This window comes from Struthio camelus, chromosome 15 (genome assembly GCF_040807025.1).
Source record: "Struthio camelus isolate bStrCam1 chromosome 15, bStrCam1.hap1, whole genome shotgun sequence".
Lineage (NCBI taxonomy): Eukaryota > Metazoa > Chordata > Aves > Struthioniformes > Struthionidae > Struthio > Struthio camelus.
Window position 1 is genome coordinate 330001 of NC_090956.1, and position 19599 is coordinate 349599.

Sequence of the window (19599 nt, forward strand, 5' to 3'; positions counted from 1 at the left end):
CGCATGCTCTGCTGCAACCAGCCTGACTTCCGGGCCCTGGCCAGCCTGAGCCCCAGACCCACCGCCGTGCTGCTGTGCTCCTTTGCTCAGAGCTAGGGCAAGCTTTCTCAGGCAGGGAAGAGCACCGTCCTCTCCCTCCCCAGCGCGCTGACCTAACCGGCTTTGTGGGCATCTTCAGCAGACACACAGTTCAGTTTGGTTGTAACAGTAGCACAAATTTTAGGGCATGAAGGTAAAGGATGGTGATGCATATGTGGCATATATGATCTTTAATTATATAAAGCAGCAGCTGGCACTAGGAGGCGAAAGGCTGTATTACCTGCGTGTTTGCTGCCGGTGCACTGCCTACCGCAATAACTGCGAGCTGCTGAGACCTGCTTCCACTTTATCAAGATGGGTCACCAGTTCTGTGCGTAGAAATCAGATGAGGCGGGTTTATTCACCTGCACGAACGCATTCATAACTTGTTCTCTTGTACTCTGAATCTCATTCTGATGACACCCATTGCTTGTCAGGCTTTTTAATGTAGAGGTATATTGCAAAAAAGGCCTCACTGAATTGTCCGCACTGATGCCCAGCTTCCTTTCCCGAACTGATGCTTTACTTAGACTTGGCTGTAGCTTACAGCTCATTCAGCATTTGGCAGACCATGTTAGATAATACAAAAGGCAAATTAAATTGTTACTTCAGTTGAGACTGCAGTGGCTGTTTTGCACTCTGGCACGGCAGCGTTAGGTGTCACGCGCATCGGTTTGGCTCGGGAAGCCCCGCAGCACCCGTCCCGCAGCACCGCGCAGATACGACCGCGCTGCTTCTGGCCGGGGCGCGCGCCCTGCCCGCTGTGCCGCTGCACGCTCTGCTGCACGGTGACCGCAGGGAGCGTGCGGATCCGGCCCACCTGCTCCTCAGCCCTAAAACGATAAGCTCTGGCACTGGTGTTTGGGATTTTTGCCAGTTAAGTTACTTTTCCGTGGACAGCAAGGAAGAAGCAATCCAAGCGCTGCAGTTCCATGTTGCTGGTTTATCCCTGGCTGGGCGGCTGTTGAAAACAACCCCGTGTACGCGCCCTCTCCTGTCACAAAAATCACACCCCTTTTCCAGTTACCATCACCAATACAGAAAGCTGTATAACATCAAATATTATGGTTCTTGCTTTAAAACTAATAGTTTAGATCTCTGTACTCGATTAGCATGTCTCTTTTCAGAATTGCTGTAGAGCCGCTGGCAGGAGCAGATCTGCAGATTAGATTAAATTAGGGAAGATTAGACAGACTGTTTTTAACTTGTAGCAACTATCAGCTGGAAGAACACAGGCAGAAGTGCGCATGCGGACGGCACAGCTGAAGCGGGCTGCGCCTTCCGCGAGCTCCTGCAGCAGGGCATCGCCGCCGCGGGGCCGGGGCCGCCGGCCCGAGCTGAGCCTAACCACCCTCCTCTGTTCCCACCTCACACAGTGATCAGATCAGAAAAAGACAGAAATTAAAACAGAAAGCTTGTTTCTCTTGGCTCTGGAATTACTCTCCTTCCAGCTGCTTGCTTAACCAGGATAAGATTAATGGCTTCATTGGCCTATTTCTCAGCCACCGACTAACGAGTGTCACAAGGAAACAAGGATTACTTTGCAGGTGAGGCTTCTGCTCCTCCGCGCGCCGGTTTGCAGATCAACGCTCTTGTGCCCCGGAGCTTCAACCGGCTGTTGCAGGGAACATCTGTGCGTGTCCCACACCCGCAACCGACACTCGCGTCGTGCTTCGACGTGTTAGGCGCCACGCCACCCGGGAAGGGCACGCCACGCCACGTCCTGCCTGAGGGCACGGCCGCCCGAGTGCTACGGCCTCGCGTTTGCGGCGCTGAGTTTGTGCCCCGAGCGCTGGGACACCTACACTGTTGAGAAACGCGCACTCTCGTCTTCCCATCACTCCTCCTCGAAATGAGCAGGGAGATGCCCGGATAGCTGAGCGTCCGCCGGAGCTGCGGCCTCTGTCACCCGTGCGGGGGAACACGCGCGTTTCAGCAGAGGAAGAGCCGCAGGTGGGCTGCCAGCGGAGCGACGCTGGTGCTCGCGTGCTGGCGGCCACGGGCGCGCTCACCGTGCTGCTCCCTCTTGCTCTAAAAATACATCTTCACCCAGGGGCTCTCTTCTCCCTTCTGCTGTTCACGGTGGCAGCAGCATCACTGGCCTAGTGCTTCGGTCTGCAAAAGAGGGAAGGTACTTATTTCTTCCCTCTCCTACTTCTTCTATGATGTCCTCAAATCAACTTTTACTTCTTTTCTCTTCAATGATTGATATAGCTGGTGGTTTCTAAACTATCGGTAAATTAGTCTTAAAGCTCTTTTGAAAGTTCTCAGGCATTAACTTCTGAAAAAAAAAATCACAGCTTGCATTTATTTCTCTGCTTTATTCACTTCTGAATAATCACACAGCATTAGTTCTTTCACTTTACTCAAATTAGCAGGTAAGAAAAAATACAACTAACAAAACCTTTGTCACAGAATATTTTCAACTTCTTGGTGGCTCACAAGCGTTACTTAAATACCTTCTAAAGTTGTCTCCTCTAGCAAAACTCAGGAGGAAGAGGAAGAAAAGAAAGGGAAGAACACTAGTTGCTTTGTGCTGGTGTAGGTAATAGTCATAGCATGCACTTGGTAGTCCCAGGCAATGTGAGATTTTTGAAGGCTTGACTAGAACCTGCATTATGTCTCCTTACGAGATGAAAGTTCTCTGTATTCCACTGGCCGGATGAACACCACATTTAAAGAAAAAAAAAACCTAACAAACAAACAAACAACCACATAGAGACCAGGCTCAGAGAATCTGGGAAAAGCTGTGAAACACCATAGTTTGATCCCAGCACCAGTCTCAAAAGTGAGAGCAAACAACCAGAGCAAATAGTCAGAAAACTGGGTGCTTATATACTGCTTTTCTAGAAATGTTGTAGTTTTTCATTGAATAAACAAAAATGAGTCTTTGATTTTTCCAGCGACCTAATTACAAAGACAAAGCATTTGTTCTTTTTTCCAGCAACAATTAACATTTTCTATGGCATCCTTTCCTCTTCACACTTGTAAGTAGCTCCATAAAAGTAGAAGAAAACAAGCTCAAAGTTATTAGAGCTTCACCAGGAGAACCACTGATGACAAAATATCTCTTCAGCCCTTTTAACCATCAGCCTGTTATCATCTTCAAACTCCGTTATACCTGGCCTGATGGACACATCTTTAAAGAATATAATTATAAATTCTGAGGAAATCAGAAGCCATTTAAAGTCAATATCATATTAAGAAACAAAACGCAGCTTATCAAAAAAATCATATTTTTTTTAATCAAGAATCATACGTAGTTTTAAGAATAAAGATGGATTTTAAATCATGGTTCAGCACATTGCAAATATTGCTGCTCCTCCTTCCAGCAGGATACAGTAACTGATGGGCTAATTAGATTTGCAGTGAGACGAAGAACTTGGTGCTGAGAGCAGTGCAGAGCTGCTCTGTCTCACAAGGAAGTCTGGGAAACATCACCCTGCAGGGCAGGGAGAGGCACAGAGTTCCAAAAGCTCTTCCTGGGGAGAAACAGCCCAGGTCTGCTGCTGTCTCATTAGACTAGGTGGTTGCTAGACTCCTTCCCTACACCAGCCTTCCAGCAGCATCAGGGCATGGTCATGACTCTCCTGAGACAGCAGATGTTACTGTGGTCAGGCCTTGCAACGCCAGGGGTAGCATTTGCTGGTCAGAGGAGCTGGTCACAACCTTTTTTTTTTTTTAATTTTAAACTTCAAAAGAAAGGACTAAAAATCATACTTTTGTGAATGCCTGCATAGTCTCCATTTAAGCCACTTGAGGAGATGGTGTGGGGAGGGGACAGTGCACAGACCTGTGCAGGCAGCATTCTTCAAGGAACATCATTCTCTTCATTCTGATGTTTGAGCAGACCATTGCCGTCAGAGAGCTTCAGTAGTTCAGCAGGAATCAAAGCTCCTGTGGTGCCATTGTCACACAAGGTGCAATAGTCACTACTGCTGAAGGACACATTTGCCATCTCCAAAGATTCCTGAAGCATAAGGAAGTCACCCTCTCCATGCTGTAACTGAGAGGAATGATTCCTTTCCACGTTAGGGCTATCAAGGTTGCTTTTAATTATTTCAGAGATTTTCAGATCAACGGTATCATCAGCACGGTTTTGTGCGAACAGCAACGCCAGCCTCACTTCTTTCTCTTCTGCTCTCACATACCTGCTGGGGACATACTGCTGGCTGGGACCAGGGGTAAATGCATGGTTTTCTTCTGCAGCAACCAGATTTGTGCTTTCCATAGATTTCAAGGAGATCTGAGAAATCACTTCTTGGGTACTTAGTCCCGAAACTCCACCAGCAGGCACTTTGTTAGGGTTGCTGGCCTCCTCTCTTCTCAGTTGGCCACAGGCCTCATCAGGTCCAACCCAGTCCTAATGAAAGGATCAATACATTTAGGACATTTGCTTAGAGGCGGAATTTGCAAAGTAACTCCTATTTCTGTATGGCTTTGGCACAATAGCCCAGAGGTTTAGTGCAAATCTACTGGGCAAAGTTAGAGTAATAGAGTGAAGAATCTAGCATCTAGTTGTCCTGAGGGAAGATTTCACAACAAGAAATTTTCAAGATTTCAGAACATACTCCAAGCTGCTTGCATTGCTTTGACTTTACAAAGACAGGGAGCACCTTTTGCAGTCAGTGTGTGGATCAGAAGGGTGGTGGATGAGAAGGAAAATGTGCTAGTGATGCTTCTTTGGCTTTTGCTGTGAATTGGATCTATTCTGTCTTTCGCAGTTAGATTAGTGCCAGCTTTTGGAGAGGATCTCAGTACAGGGGGGAACAAGAATGGTCCGTTCCAACATACCTCAGATATCAGGAAAGGCCAACAGGGAAACATACTGGAGGAAGGAGGCAATGCTGATTTGCTGTAAGGGGGAGGCTATCAGTTAAAGAGGAGACGACTGGGGCTTTCTTGGTTTTGTTTCTTCTATCTAACAGACAAAATATTTAGCACTCTGTGAAAGGAGAACTTGATTTAATAAACTAGAGTAAGTACCTTCCACACACACTGCTCAGGTAACCCTGTGTTAGCTGGTTGAACAAGGGGGAAATTGAAAGCATCAGTTATTGATTCTGTGTAGAAGGACCCTATGGATACAGAACAAATGCAGATGGTGGGTGGATAAGACTGAGTGACTGGAGGGCATTTTGTTTCTCTGAACAGCAGCTCTGCTGGTGTGGTCTGCATGTGAAGGCAGGAAATTGAGCGAGAAACAGTAAAATTCCAGAAAGACCAGCACCATACATCAGAAACTCTGCTCAGCAGCTAGAATGATTAATCCTAGAAAAAAAAATCCTCCCCTCATGAACTGAGGGTCATAAGAAAGAAATGAAATTTATTTCTTACCTTAAAATTCCCATTGTGCAAATTATAGAGTGGCTGAAAGAAGGCAGCTGGTGTGGGAATTTTAAGGCAGGTGAGGCTTTTTGCCCTGAAATAAGAAAACACTTTAAAAATGAAAAAACAGACAAGTGTTTCATATTCTGTCCCCATGATACAGTACGCTGATTAGATGAAAGATTATAGTAGAAGCCAGTTTCACATGACTCCAAACATCTTACAGGTGTGCATTTGTATGGCTGCCTCTTGTACATGTATTTAATGTTTCTAACCTTATGTGCTGTCTTCTCAAAGGTTTCTGAGGAATAGTACATGCTGCAGACTTGGTACTAGTCTAGCACTCATTACGTGCACTGAGCTATTTACGCATTTGTTTAGCAACTTATTTGATCAAAACCACTGTTTCTGGAAGTGCTTTAAGAAGTGGTAATTTCATTACATTTAGATAGAATGTATGGCAGAACTTCTCTATTCCCTTTACTAGAGGGTATTCTGTAAAACCTCTTATCATATGGACATCATGTATTCTGTTTCTCTCAGAGCCACCTGTGCAAAGAGCATAATAAAGTATGTTGAGAGAGGAGAAGAGGTGGGATGTTGGCCTTTGCTCTACTAGCATAAAAGATTGTAGACGATGGCTGAACCAAGGTGCTGGACACTTTTCTGCATATAACTTGATCCCAGAACCTAAGAAACAGAATCTGAGTCAGTGCAGTTTGCCCATACTGGTATTTTACATACTGACTACTGGCAGGTGTGTTACAGATAGTTTAATATTTACATCAGTTCGACCACCTTTTTTGGTTTGCTGTGTACTTGCACTTTTAATTTACCTATATGAAGCGTAACCCAAAATTTCCATAGGTTTAAATGCCTTTAATTCTAAGAGACCCTAGCCTGACCCTAGCCTCATCCCTTGGGTGCCAAGCACTTTGTTCTCTCTAATCACTGAATGGTGGGTCATTAATTGTCCTCAGCCAAAGAACCTGTCTTGTCCCAAGATCTTCAAAAGAGCCTTTGAGTCCATTTGAGTTTGACTGTGCAGCAGAAGCAAGGAGCAAACTGAATATAAGAACACTTAACTTACCTTCACTAGGCTATAAAAATCAACAGGAGCTTAATAAAAAACTATGATGTACCTTGAGGAAAGCTTGCAGTTCCAAAATACATAGAGCACAGTAACAAAACTCAGAGGAATGAACAAGAACTGCACAGTTCTGGTATTAAAGAGCTTTTCAGACAGTTGGGGAATACCTAGGGAAAAGAATCAGCACAAAAATAATTAGTAAAGAATCTGGAAGTCAAGACAGATCCCTGAACAACCAAATAACGCAAATGAAACAGGCTGCTAAAATCTTGAAAGTGATTTGACTATAAAAACTTGAAGGAAGCTGATTCTGATTTAAAAAGCTTTATTTTACTGGGTATCTTTCTCCCCCCCCCCTTTTTTTTTAAATTAATTCGGACATGGTAAGACGTGAACTAGGTAAAAACAACATTCTTTGTACCTGCTCTTTGAAACAGTGTTGTCTGGCTCCACTCACTCCACTGACTATGGTAAGAATCCTCATTTTCAGAAACCTTGCAGCGAACTCTTGCAACGTAAGTGATGCCACTGCGAAACTCTGTGGCTTCAATTTCTATCTGTGGCAGTGAACTGGTTGGTGTTTTATTCAATGCAGTCTGCAAATTATTACAGAAGAATTTCTACTAACAAGGCTGAGCAAAGCGTCTTTGAGTAACCGTGTTCTCCCCCTCCCCCCCAAACCCTCTGTTCTTGATGCAAGAAAAGGGCCTGGATGATGACGGGATAACTTCTGAATGCAGAGTTATAGGAGGGAAAGATTTATTGCTCTTCAATATTGATGTTTTATATAAAACCTTTCAATCTTGATGCGGAAAGTCAGAACAGCCAGCTCAAAACAACCAGCTGTAAGAAAGCCTTGAGCTGAGTGGCAAGGGCATTAGACCCCCACAAGCAAGGCAGGTCAGTGCATGGCTCCTCTGGTTACCTCCCAGGATGTGCTGTGCTCCTTATACTGCAACTCATATTGAAGAATTTCAGTGAGGTACCATGGCACACTCCACCGTATCTGACACTTGCTGGCAGTGATGTTGGTCTGGAGGTTCGAAGGTGGATCAAGCTTTACTGCAAACAGAGAGGTATGTTATTCACAATATTTGGGACTGGAACAAAACAGAAGGACATGCACGTTCCTAGGCTAATTGAAATCTTGGAAGACAAAGCTGGCTTTAAGGAGCAATACTGAGACCAGCAGTAGACCATGTAAGTTGACAGGGTAGGTCAGAACAGCTACGGAACAGACATAAATTAGTGATAACTCTAATAGCCCCTGGGGATAGTACTGTAAGCACAGAACCACTCTGGAGGTCACATTCTGCTCTTCCAGCTTACAGCTAGCATAGACAGGCTGAGATTTCAAGTACTAGAGCATTTATCTGGAGTACCAAGCAATGGGACTTTGAACCAGATCCATAACTTCATTTCTTAGCAAGAAGCAAGCACAGAGGCAATCCAGTTGTACATAGGAGGAGACTAGTCATAATTCATAGCACAAACGCACTGGATGCAGACAGAGATATCCCTGAAAGCTGCTCCAAAACCAGCCCTCTCTGAAGCCCTGGAGAGGCACAGGCAGCATCCTCACTGGCAAAGCCTGGCAGTGCACTTTGCAGGAATGAATGGTCTGGCTTTTTCACTTGTAGTGTTTGAAACATCCTTTTGCAGTGAGAATTTCAGACCTATTGTAAAGCTACTGGGCAGACCCTTTGCCCACAGCTGCCCTGGTTCATACTTACTGTGCTTGCAGGGGTTGTACTCAGGGAAGGTGATGTACGTGTGATTGCTCCCGAAGAAGTTGCCTTGGAGAGAGACCCTGTAGCCATCCGTTTCCAAGATCTGGCTGGCTAAGTGGATTGTGCAGTGGTATTGATTCTGCGTGCTCTCTCTGGCCATCAGTTTGCAGCTGGCATTTTGGCCCTTTGACCAGAGGCTAGAAGAACAGAAGGGCTGAAAGTTTTACTTAAGTCACGTGATTAATTTCTTCACGGTTTGAAAGATGAAAGGTGAAAGATGGGTGGCAGCTTAGGACAGCACCAGACTCGGGAGAACGTGAGCCCCTTGGCGCGGGCAGCGCCGGGGCTGAAGGGGCAGACCGGCTGGCGGCCGCCAGCGCGAAGCCCCCGGCAGCCGCGCCAGGGCCCTGCGCTGCCCGCGGGACAGCTGCTGCTGCCGCCGGGACAAGCGGCAGATGGGGGGCAGCAGTTACCAGCGCAGAGCGCACGGCTAACCAGATGCACGTTAAAACCTCCTTCACTATGAGCAAACTAGTACTGACAGCAAAACATGTCAGTCTGATTTGTTTTCTATATTCACAAGCTTCAGCACAGCAGAGCAAGATGAATGACAGAATCAAAACATCATTTTGAGGAAGTAGCTCCAAAGAACAATCTTTTAATCCCGAACCATCTAGTGTAACTGTTTACTAGCAAATTATTCATGTTGCTTATGACTCCACAATAAACTGAGATACCATAATTTATCAGTTTGGCATTATTTCATACATTCACAATCCAATGACAATAAGAGTTACTAGGCTATTTTTCATTTAACCATACAATAAACATAGCAGGCATCTAATGTCAGTGGCATGCCCTCATGTAATAGTCACTAGCTATCTGTAGTCAAGACAACTTTATTACATAGTCTAAACACATTCTCTTAAATTAGCATATCACAAGGCTTATTATCCTACCACCTAGCAAACTATTCACCAGATCCCTTTTGTGAGAGGTAAAAATCATATACATAATATTGTATTCAAAACCTGCTATTAAAGCTCATAACTTGCTAGGCTTTTGAAGTCTTTTTATTTAACTAATTTAGAGAAAATCACTAAGAGTTTAATTTGTAGGCAGCAAGGCCAGAAGTGATTCAAAAAGGCGATCAGGCAGCTTGGTGCAGCGTTGGTCCTGGAAGCCCCCAGAGGCGAGGCAGCGACGGAGGGCGTTCTCTCCCCAGCCAGCGGCAGAAGAGGACACCGACCGCTGAGCGTGCGCGGCTCCCGAGCGGGGGGTACCGTGACCCCACGTGCCAGACCTCTGCTACGGCCCTGCGGAGGGCAGAGGCCGAGGGGCGGCTGATCGAGCCCTCGCCAAGGGCTTGGCTGCGAGGGAGCAGAGACCTCGCGCGGCCCAGGCTGCCCCGCTCCCGCCCGGTCCTGCCCACGCCTGAGCACGGCATGTGTGTGCAGCTCTTACTTTGTGAAGTGCAGGTGGAAGGGTCCCTCGCCTACGGGCTCCTCCGCCGCCCACAGGCAGCTCACAGTGTTCACGTAGTTATTCAGGCAGCTCAGGCTGCCGGGGAGCTCTGCAGAAGAAGGAGACCACAGCTGCATTCATGTATTGCCCAACAAGACCTTGCTTTGTCTCCCAAACACGCATAAAAAGTACAGCTTGCTAGCACTTCCTTTACTGACGCCTCATCTATCCTTTCTCACAATAGTCTTCCTCTTGTGTACTGCACTTCGCTGTATGAGATGAATCTAAGATCTTAGGGCAGAGACCTTGGGGGTGGCTATGTTTTTTCAGCTGCCCAGCTTGTCCTGGGAGCTAGGAATAATGGTACATCCTCCGTTCTCCAGACATGGCGTGGCCAAGGAGCTGTGCCAGCTCCTAGTGCCACTGAATGGGCAGTCACAAGACGTTCTACTGCATTTTTTAGGGCATGGGTATGAAAATGAGAGCATGCATGTGTATCTTGGCCAAGCATGCACCTGTTCCAGTTCTCTTACCTCTCCCTCTTCCTCCACCAAAGAGCACCATAGCAATAATGCACAGCTGGACACCCAACTGCTGCACATCCCAGCTCATTCCAAATGGTGTCTAGAACAGAACAATTGTTAGAAGCAGTTTTGTCAGTATTTGTACCAGCAGGCTTCAGCTTCAGTTATGTGCTCCTGCCAGGCCCACTACAAGCTGGCCTTGACTCTGGGGGACAGGGCACTAATTCAGCTTTATCATTTCTTCTACAGGAACTGTTCTTTTCATTGCAATAAATGCACTTTGCACAAGAATCTAAAGCACTAGTGGCCTGAAAGGAGGTCCTTAATTTTTGCTATCTGCTCAGTAATTTTTCCATCTCTTTCCTCCCTCACTGCATTCTTTGGAGCCTGCTACATGAAAGTCACAGTGGGTCAGCACAAAGGTTCATATGTCCTTATGTCCCATTTCTGATAGTAGCCAAAAGCAGAGGCTTAGCAGTAAATGCAGCAAGAGAGGAAGTATATGTGATCTCTGAGAGCCCTCTCAGCCTCCAGCCATTTGCAATGGAGGCATCTCCTGGAGCAAACAGTTCCTGCATATTCAGGGTTTCAATGGATTTTTAAGTTATGAACTTGTTCATCATCAGTAGTCACCTGCTGAAAGCTGTCTACACCGCAAACCCTACCGTCTCCCTTTAATAGTGGATTTTTCTTCTTCAGGGAACTGAGTAACTGGCTTCCTGCACCCCTCTGTTCTCTTTTCTAGAGGAAAGTCTGCTTGATCTGCTGGTGTAACAAAACTCTTTTCAGGAGCCCTTCTTCAAGTCACCTGGAGTTGCCCTGAGCTGACGTGAAAGGGTCTGAGATCAGGAACAGGAGCTGAGCTAGAAATGGGTGTTCCAGCCTACAGATTTTTAAGCTTCTATTTTAGAAATTTTCCCATTTCATATCTGAACAAAACCAAGACCTGTCATAGTTTTCTCTCACATGCACATACACAGGAAGCCACAATTCCAGGCAGGTAATGTGCTGACCAAGTCGCTCATCTGTAGCATCACAATTCTGGGATCATTTTTTCTTCCTGTAGGTATTTAGTTACCCTAAAAGAAAACTCCAAAAGGCAGAAACAGAGGGAACAGCTGCTGCCCTCCTGGTCAAAGCACTCACCTGCAGTGTAGAATCCCCAGAACCTAGTCATCACCCCCAATTTACCGAAGGGGAGCGTATAGAGATTTACAATTTATCTTCTGCAGTACAGAGGACTATTTGTCTACAAGGTTATGCTGGACTTCCCCTCTTTAAAAATAAAGAAATCAGAAATTCTGTTCTGTGAATTTTTCTGATGAACTTTCTTTGGAAAAGTATCACTTTTAAATGAAAAGTTTCTAATTTGATAGTTTTCCAGCAAAGAGAAGTTCTGATCTACTCAGTAATATATACTGTTTTTGTAAGATGCCTCCAGCTTACAATACTTGACATTACACCCTAACACTGGAAACGAGCCCAGCACCTGGTGCAGGTGGTGTGCTACTCCAAGGAGTCCATGACTCAGCCTGGAGCCCAGAGAACACATAGCCAGTATGTAGACAGAGACCACTAAGGAGTTTAGACAAAAAACAAGTCTTTTGAAAACTCAGTGAAGACTGGAGAAATGCTGTTTGCACTGCTTGGACCCAGCATGGATGCTGAACTGAGCGCAGGGGCTGGGTAACAAGGTGCTGTGAGAGTGCCGTGTCCGGGAAGAGCTTGGCTTGCTTATGGGGGGGGGGGGGGGGGAGGCCCAACCCATCCCCCTCCCCCCAGTATTGCAAGGGGCTATGATCACTCTTGAGGAAGCAGCTGGGGAAAAGCAAGCAGTAAGCATCAGGAAAGGAAAAAATACTGTGTACAGTGTTAGCACAAGAACAAACAGGTATAGACTCGCCACAGAATAAGTTTCTAACCAGCATAGGGTCTGGAATGGTCTTGAATAGGCATGCAAGAGAAAGAGCTTACTTTTTTCAAGCAGCATTGTTTTTTGATCATTGGGATTGTTCTACTGACAAGACAACATGATCTGATGGCTGCAGTAGCAAGAGCTGGGCTCCATAACCAGGAGAACATTTCTAGTCCCACGTATCAACCTCCTTCCTGTAATTATGCTTGCTAATAGTATCCGTCCTCTGAATTAGATGGTAAAATAGTTGTTTCACAAACTGATCAAAACAAAACAGAATCTTTCTGGCTTCTAGTTCACCACCTCTTCATTTATTGGTTTTTGGTAAATATCCTGTTTTGCTGCAGAACTTATTCTGAGTGGGGGCTGTAGAGAGGAAGTATCATCGTTAGCTGATTCTAGCTGAGGGAGGCTGGGAGGCATGTAGCATCTCCTGCTTATCATTCTAATCAGAGTTGCTAACGATCCCTGTGATAAATACGGTAAGACTGACTAAATATGAAATTGAGACCTACATCAGTACATGCACAAGTAAAATTATACACATGCTTACATGAACTTGCTGGGGCACACAAACAAACATGGGCCAGGATAACTAAAAGCAGAACAATATTTCCAGGTCATTGTTACTCATCTGATAACCCCATAAAGAGAGCTCTTTGGTCCGTTCTACAATGTATGCAGTGTGTCAGACAATGTCACACTGTCTTACTTGGAAACAAAACACAGTACTTTCAAATGCACATTTGCATGCTAGGAACCATGAATGAGAGTCACAAATAGATATGGAATACTGAATTCTGGAAGGTTTGCCAGAAAATTATTTGGGGAAATAGCAGATAACAAGAGCCAGAAGCACAGTGATGCAATTAGGAGCTAACACAAATCCCTTTGATGTATATTAACTAATAGAAGTGTTATCGCAGCTACAGGAGGCATTGGTAATGCCATTATTTTCTGTCTTTGTTGGAATCCGTACTTAAGAAGGTGCTGAAGAGCTGACAGTGGTTCAGAAAAGGGTTATAAGAATGATTTCATCCTGGATAACCCATCTTAGAAATGAACAGCTGAAGAAAACAGCCCTTCCCTTTATTAAGGGAAAGGTTTAAAGTAGTAATTTTCCACATAAATATAAAAATCTGCATGGGAAGAAGATCTCAAACAGAAAAGTCTTCTTTAAAATCTACTAGAGAAAGATGTAAAGAATCCAGTAGCTGGACACTGAAGATCAGTACAATCAGACAGAAATGAAGTACAGACTTTGCACAAAGGGGAACTACCTTCACTGCTGGAACTCCTTGCCTAGACTCATGATCCAATACTTGCTGTCTACAAATCTTGGTTAGGTATCTTAAAAAGAGGCTTAGCTCAGGTGGAAGTAATGAGATTGAGGTAGAACTAATAAGTTATAATTTTCTGTTCTAAAGTGACCATGATAGCGTTCTCTTAAAAATTACAATACCCAGCCTTGTGAAGGTAAATCTATAGCAAGTCCTGAAGAAGTTTTGACAGGGCATGCGGCAACATGGGCATGGCCATTTCAAACCTCAGCTCCTCTTGGTGCTGGATAGCAGGCAGCCAGAGAGTGGCACAAAAGTGAGGCAAGTGCAAAAACAAGAGCACTTTTCAATGTCAGTGAAAATGGGTGGGAGAAGGAAGTCTTGATGGCATGACAAGCATTCATCTTTCCTCCCAGCAACTATCCTCTCTGAACAATGCCAATTCTTTCCTGCAGCAGAAGAAAGGCAAGTCAACTCTCAAATCAGAAACCAAGCATGCACCATCACTGGGCAACAACCCATGGGCATGGGCTGTCTGCCTCATGTCCAGCCCTGGTAGCAAGGCCAGGATTACAGCAGCCAGAGGACTGGATGACAAGACAGCCTCCTGGCCAGGCTGCTTGATGCTTTTTTACTCTGACTCCCCATTTCTGCCACAGTGCTGGATTGTGGATAATTACGGGGAGCACCTTCAATATGTGAGCAGCAGCAGCAGCATAGGGGAAGGCAAGGCGGAGCTGACTTGGTGATTTAGCAGGAGGTGGAGACTAGCATCATAGGAAGAGTTGACTTGATATGGAAGTGACAGATGACAAGAAGAGAAGGTGAGGCTGTCAGTGACTTTCAAAGTGAGGACAAGAAGCTTACATGCGATAGAGAAAGGGAGACAGAATTGTGTAGGGAAGTGTAATGGGCTCAGAGAGACAGGCACAGAAAAGGACCTTTGCATCACTGACCTTTGGATAGCTACAAGTAAGACAAGGTCAGCTTTACAAAGGCAGATAAAACATGAAATTGAAATGTCATACAAGAGCATGGGCAAGGGTTTCATACCAGGTTTCATATATAAGGTTCTTCAACATACTCAAGTCTTTGGTACTTGTAATGATATTATATGCTAGCCCTGCAAATGAGACTCATGCTCTCTACAGAAGAGGCAGAATAGGGATCCAGGACTCCTAGGTTCTATCCCACCTCTGCCGCCAACTTTTATGAGTAGATTGTTTTGTCAGAGCAATTCCCCCCCCCCACCATTACAACTCACTCTTATGGTCTGGTGCACTCACCTAAACCTTAAAGGAAACTACATCTGCAAAGACAGGGTGTCATGGCTGTTAGCTGTTCCAGACCGTGCTCTGCTCTCCCTCCTACGCCAAGACACCATGAGTGGTCTGCGCTAGGGGCAGACACAGCAGACCTGGGCCCTTGAACACTCTGCTTCCATTCCTTGCATGTTAGCAACTAGTTATAAGTGACATGCAGTCACCCCTTCCTTCACTTCAGTCTCTTCAAGAGGGAGCAACAACATGCACTAAAGGGTGTCAGGACATTGAATTGCACCTTGGAAGTAGAACAGTGATAGACAATAGCATGTCTGTACCAACACGCACACACCCCTCCACCCAGGGCTCATAAATATCCAAGATAAATATCTTAGACACTCCTTGGATCACCCCTGCCCACAAGCAAACACTTTGTGGATGGGTCCTTTAAGACTAAAGAACAGTGGATATATAGCTCCTGGGCACATCTGGCAAAACATGTTAAGCACACGTAGTATACTCATACAGTCAGCCTGTGAGCATGTACTGCTAGTGATTAAGGAAAGCAATAGGATTTCCTCATCCCCACAGATCATCGAAGAGAACCCCATGTACTTTGAGATTTGATAGCCTTGCATCCCCAGGCTGAAAAAAGCTGCTACGAAAGGAAGACCAGAGTAATAAATGATATTCATACACATACATATGTATCTGCATATTTGTCTGCAAAATCCCAACAACTGATGGTTGCTTTGGCTGGATTTGCTTACATTCAGATGTCTCACCCAATGAGGAGTCCCTAAAAATTGTTTGATCAAGGTGATGCTTCTTCCTAGCACTATCCAGATCACCCCACTGCAGAAAGTACACTGCAGGTGCAGCTCTTTCTCGTGAAGCAGCCTATGCTCCCCTGTAAAGGGTCAGTAGGCATCAGAGTTAAGGCTTCAGAGTGCAGTTTTGTGCTCAGGGATCTAGCAGAACAAAAGTGCAGAGACCCTTCTGGTGATTTTAGGTTCCTAGTACACAAAAGAATATAGAACTTGCATTTCAGATAATAAATTATTTGTCAACATCTCAGCCCAATAGATGCATCCTATCATTATTTACTGAAATGCACAGCACAGAAATATGTTAAACCTTCTTACCAGCTCAAAGGAAACTTCACTTTATATCTCTTCTGTCCCTTGATAGTTCAGGCTGTGTGGTTTGAAGATCAGGCAATAGAAGTAGGGGTATAATAAAGTAGAGCTTACTATGCCTGATTTTAAAGATAATCTCAAGAACCAATGAAAAACTGTTTGGAGATTATCAGATTGAGTTAAAGTAGCTGCATCTGCAATTACTAATTAGCGATGGTGAAACCAAGGAATTTCTGTTAAAGGGTTAACATTCAGAGGGCCAAGTAATTTACTGAATACAGAAGTATCTTCTCAGGACATTTATATATAAACAGCTCTCATGCTGGTGCCTTAAGAGAAGGAAAAAAAGAAGTGGCCCAAAGCCATTTCCTAGCTCTGCCTAAACGTGAGGCAAGACTGCATCCATCCAAGGCCTCTGGCCAGCAGTGCTCACACCCCAGAGGCATCACTGCACATCCCTGTCTTGTCCTTCCCCCCACCCTCTGGGCAGCACTCCAAGAGGCAACTCAGGAAACATCAAAAACTTACAAGCACTGCAGCGCTTCCACATCCAAATCCTAATACGTGCAAGGAACAGATCTTTCCACATCTAGCCACAGCATTGCAGCAGTGGCATTACAGTCAGGCTCCATCATTTCACTTATGTGCACAGGTCTAACATGAGAAAGTGGGAAGAGAGATGCAGGCAAAGCATGGACTGAGTAACAGCCTGTCAGGGTTAACTTTAGGGGCCAGGAGAGAGGAAGGCAAGGGCCATGCACAAATGGAGACATTTCCAGACTGGCAGCTGAGGCACTAAAGAGCAGATTATGGTGCTTTCTCCAGTGTCTGCTGCTGGGCCCTCCCCACCTAGCAAGAATCCCACCAACTCACATGAGGCCCCACAGGTACCCACCCAAACATATATTACACTTTTTATACTGACAGTTACCTTGAAAAAGAGCAAAAAAAAACCAGAAGCCCCTAGAATGCAAGCAGCCTTTAGAGTATCATTTAAAGTAAATAGCACCTGCTGCCTCACGACTGTCCAGGCACCTGTAGATCAACTGCTACAACAGAACACAGTCAGTCTCCTGTGGAGACAAACAGTATCCCTGCATCTTCCCAGCTCACTAGCAGAGGTCACCATAAAGGTGCTGAAGTTGCATAAGACCCACCACTTTGACCACATACCACCCATGGAGCAGACAAAAAAACAAGCACTAGAGTCCAGCAGTTTGGCTCAAACTGCAAACCACAAACTTCTTTTTTCCCAGCATCCTTCATGCTACTGTTCCAAAACACAGAGTAACATTTCTGACAAGAACATCACAGCTTTCCGTAAGCTACCTTCTTTTCCCTCCTCCCTCATACTTCTACATACCCCCAGGCACTCTTCAGCCCCAAAGACCAACAACTAAACTCCCACTCTCTACTGGCCTGTGAGATCCCTGTTATACTTTCTAGCACCCATTTACACCTGAGTGTCCCACAATTAGCTTCATCAGGTGAGTAGTGTTTCTCACCAGGTGATTTATCTTAAGGTGAATCTACCCTGAAGTTCAGGTTTTTTGTTCAAAGTATTCCCTTTGCATAGACATGTGCTGTCCCTCCACTGTCAGCCCAGCACCAAGTGCAGATGTGCTTTGACTCTCCTGTGCTTTGGTGCACTGTGAAGGCAAGGGTAGTAAACAGGACAGGCACCACGCTCCAGTGGGGGCTACTGCAGCATATAGCAGCTGCTCTCTGTGCTGCATTCCTTGGCTCGTACAGCAATTCACATTTTTGAGCTTGAGATAGTCTCAAATGGGCTCACATATGCTGGGATTACTGTGTTTGTCTGCTCCCATGCTTGGAGAGCAAACACACTGTTAGTCTACCAGAGCATATGCCAGGACTCTAGTCCAGGGCCAGTTCTGTGTCCAGACCATACTGTGACTCAGGAGTGTGCAGCACTTGAACTCCCTCCTTTCCTCTGCCTGTTCAGTCCCTCCCAGCCTTGAAGGGGTACAGCTCTGCTCATCCAGACTAGGCATGCAAGCCGGCAATGTCTGAAGCCCACCATCATGTCCCTGAATACTGTGAGTGCTGTATAGAGCGTAGCAACCCCAGGACAGTCTAAGGGCTTTGTCTACAGGGCTGGTCTGCATCTTCTTATTACTTTATCCCACCGTTCAGCGTGTGATTCAACTGCCCTCTGCACAGTATGCTAAAGCTAGAGTACTGGGCTCCCTGAGCGTGGCAGGAGCAGCTAAGCAGATTCCCCCAAAATGAAAGGGTTGGGCAGCTATTGCAGTCTCTGTTCCTTTGAGGAGGCCTGCTTGGTCAAGCATTTAAATATCAAATATCTTTAGCATACTATTATCTTAAGTCCTTCCTGTGCTTCACACTGCTGCTCAGGAACCTGCCGCTGTGCGTTACTGAGGTCACAGAAGAGTGGACTGAGAACTTTTACAGACAGCTTGTTTGAGAGCAGAGGAGGCCTCCAAACCCAATAAAATATTAGCTCGTAACACCATCAGCAGCCCTAACAATCTTGGGGAAACCCAGTTTTTCTAAATTAGATATTGGTAGGTCAGGTACATTTCCAGAATTTGCTGCCAGGAGACACAGGGGGAACGTGTGTGTGGGGAAATCACCTCACAGATCTGCCCAAAGATTAACTAAAAACTTAACTGTGATAGCTTGCTTCAAAGGAGGGAACAGTCTCCTTTATTTTCATGTCCTTGTGCCACATATCAAATTAAACTCCTCTCTGTCCATGAAGTCTGCCTCTAGAGTGACCAGAGGCAACTCCCAGGCCAACACAGCAGCAAACTACCACCTTCTATTAGATGTGCAGCTTCAGATAATGGAGCTATGACCGAAACAGCTCCTTCAGCAGTTCTGGGGCTGATGATACTGATAGAAGCAAGAAGTGAGCAGTGCTGAAATATCAAAGGGCTCTAGAAAGACAGGCAAGCTCCTGCTCCTCCCTCAAGCAGTCTGGGGCCAGTTACTGCAATGACTCTAGTTCCTGAAGTGCACATAGCTGTGACCTGCAGAAAATGATGTTACAGCCCATCAGCGGTGTGCCTGCCGAGCACACATGTGCATGGACATAAGCACAGTACAAGCAGCCCTTGTAGGACAGTGCAGGCCAGGCTCTGCTCACTGAGGCTCACTCCTCTGCTGCCTCATGGGGCATGCAGGGTACCACAGCCTGAAACACAGCATGGAGGATGCATAAACACACTAGGACAATGTCTCCCATAGCTTATCACAGAAGAAGACAAGAAAAAGAGAGACAGAAAAAAGGAGAGAAGGAACCAAAAAACTGATATCTTGGGGAAGAAGGAAGCCCCTGAGAAGAGGCTTCTACAAGAAGGGCTTCTGCAAATACATCAGTGGCAAAAGGAAGACTAGGGAAAGTGTGGGCCCACTACTGAATGAGGGAAGTGCCCTGGTGACAAAGGGTACAGAGAAGGCAGAGTTACTGAATGACTTCTTTGCTTCAGTCTTTACTGCTAAGGCCAGTCCTCAGACCCTAGAGACAAGAGAGAAAGTCTGGAGAAAGGAAGACTTTCCCTTGGTCGAAGAGGATTGGGTTAGAGATCATTTGGGCAAACCTGACATCCATAAATCCATGGGCCCTGATGGGATGCACCCACGAGTGCTGAGGGAGTTGGAGGATGTTATTGCTAGGCCACTTTCCATCATCTTTGAAAGGTCATGGCAATCAGGAGGGTTCCTGAGGACTGGAAGAAAGTCAATGTCACGCCAGTCTTCAAAAAGGGCAAGAAGGAGGACCCGGGAAACTACAGGCCTGTC

The 19599-nt window shown here is 45.7% G+C and overlaps 1 protein-coding gene across 2 annotated transcripts; it reads right to left on the reverse strand.

The window, feature by feature from the left end:
- Positions 1-2347: 2347 nt before the first annotated feature.
- LOC138061108 (interleukin-9 receptor-like) lies at positions 2348-15888 on the reverse strand. Of its 2 annotated transcripts, XM_068908943.1 has the most exons (9): positions 15817-15888; positions 10224-10314; positions 9691-9799; positions 8230-8423; positions 7422-7558; positions 6918-7092; positions 6549-6663; positions 5416-5500; positions 2348-4441 (listed from the first exon to the last, which is right to left on the reverse strand). In XM_068908943.1, exons 2-9 carry the CDS (start codon positions 10300-10302, stop codon positions 3890-3892), a joined length of 1446 nt encoding a protein of 481 aa, XP_068765044.1. In that variant the 5' UTR covers positions 10303-10314; positions 15817-15888; the 3' UTR covers positions 2348-3889. The 2 variants fall into 2 exon arrangements, with proteins under 2 accessions (XP_068765044.1, XP_068765045.1); XM_068908944.1 differs by lacking the exon at positions 10224-10314 and having other exon boundaries at positions 15817-15879.
- Positions 15889-19599: the final 3711 nt, after the last annotated feature.

Excerpts from the sequence above, each read along its gene's own strand:
- LOC138061108 (XM_068908943.1), bottom strand. The coding sequence starts at position 10,302 with ATGAGCTGGGATGTGCAGCAGTTGGGTGTCCAGCTGTGCATTATTGCT. Across the intron at positions 9,800-10,223 it reads TGGTGGAGGAAGAGGGAGAG|AGCTCCCCGGCAGCCTGAGC; the intron begins GTAAGAGAACTG and ends CTTCTTCTGCAG. Across the intron at positions 6,664-6,917 it reads AACACTGTTTCAAAGAGCAG|GTATTCCCCAACTGTCTGAA; the intron begins GTACAAAGAATG and ends TCTTTTCCCTAG.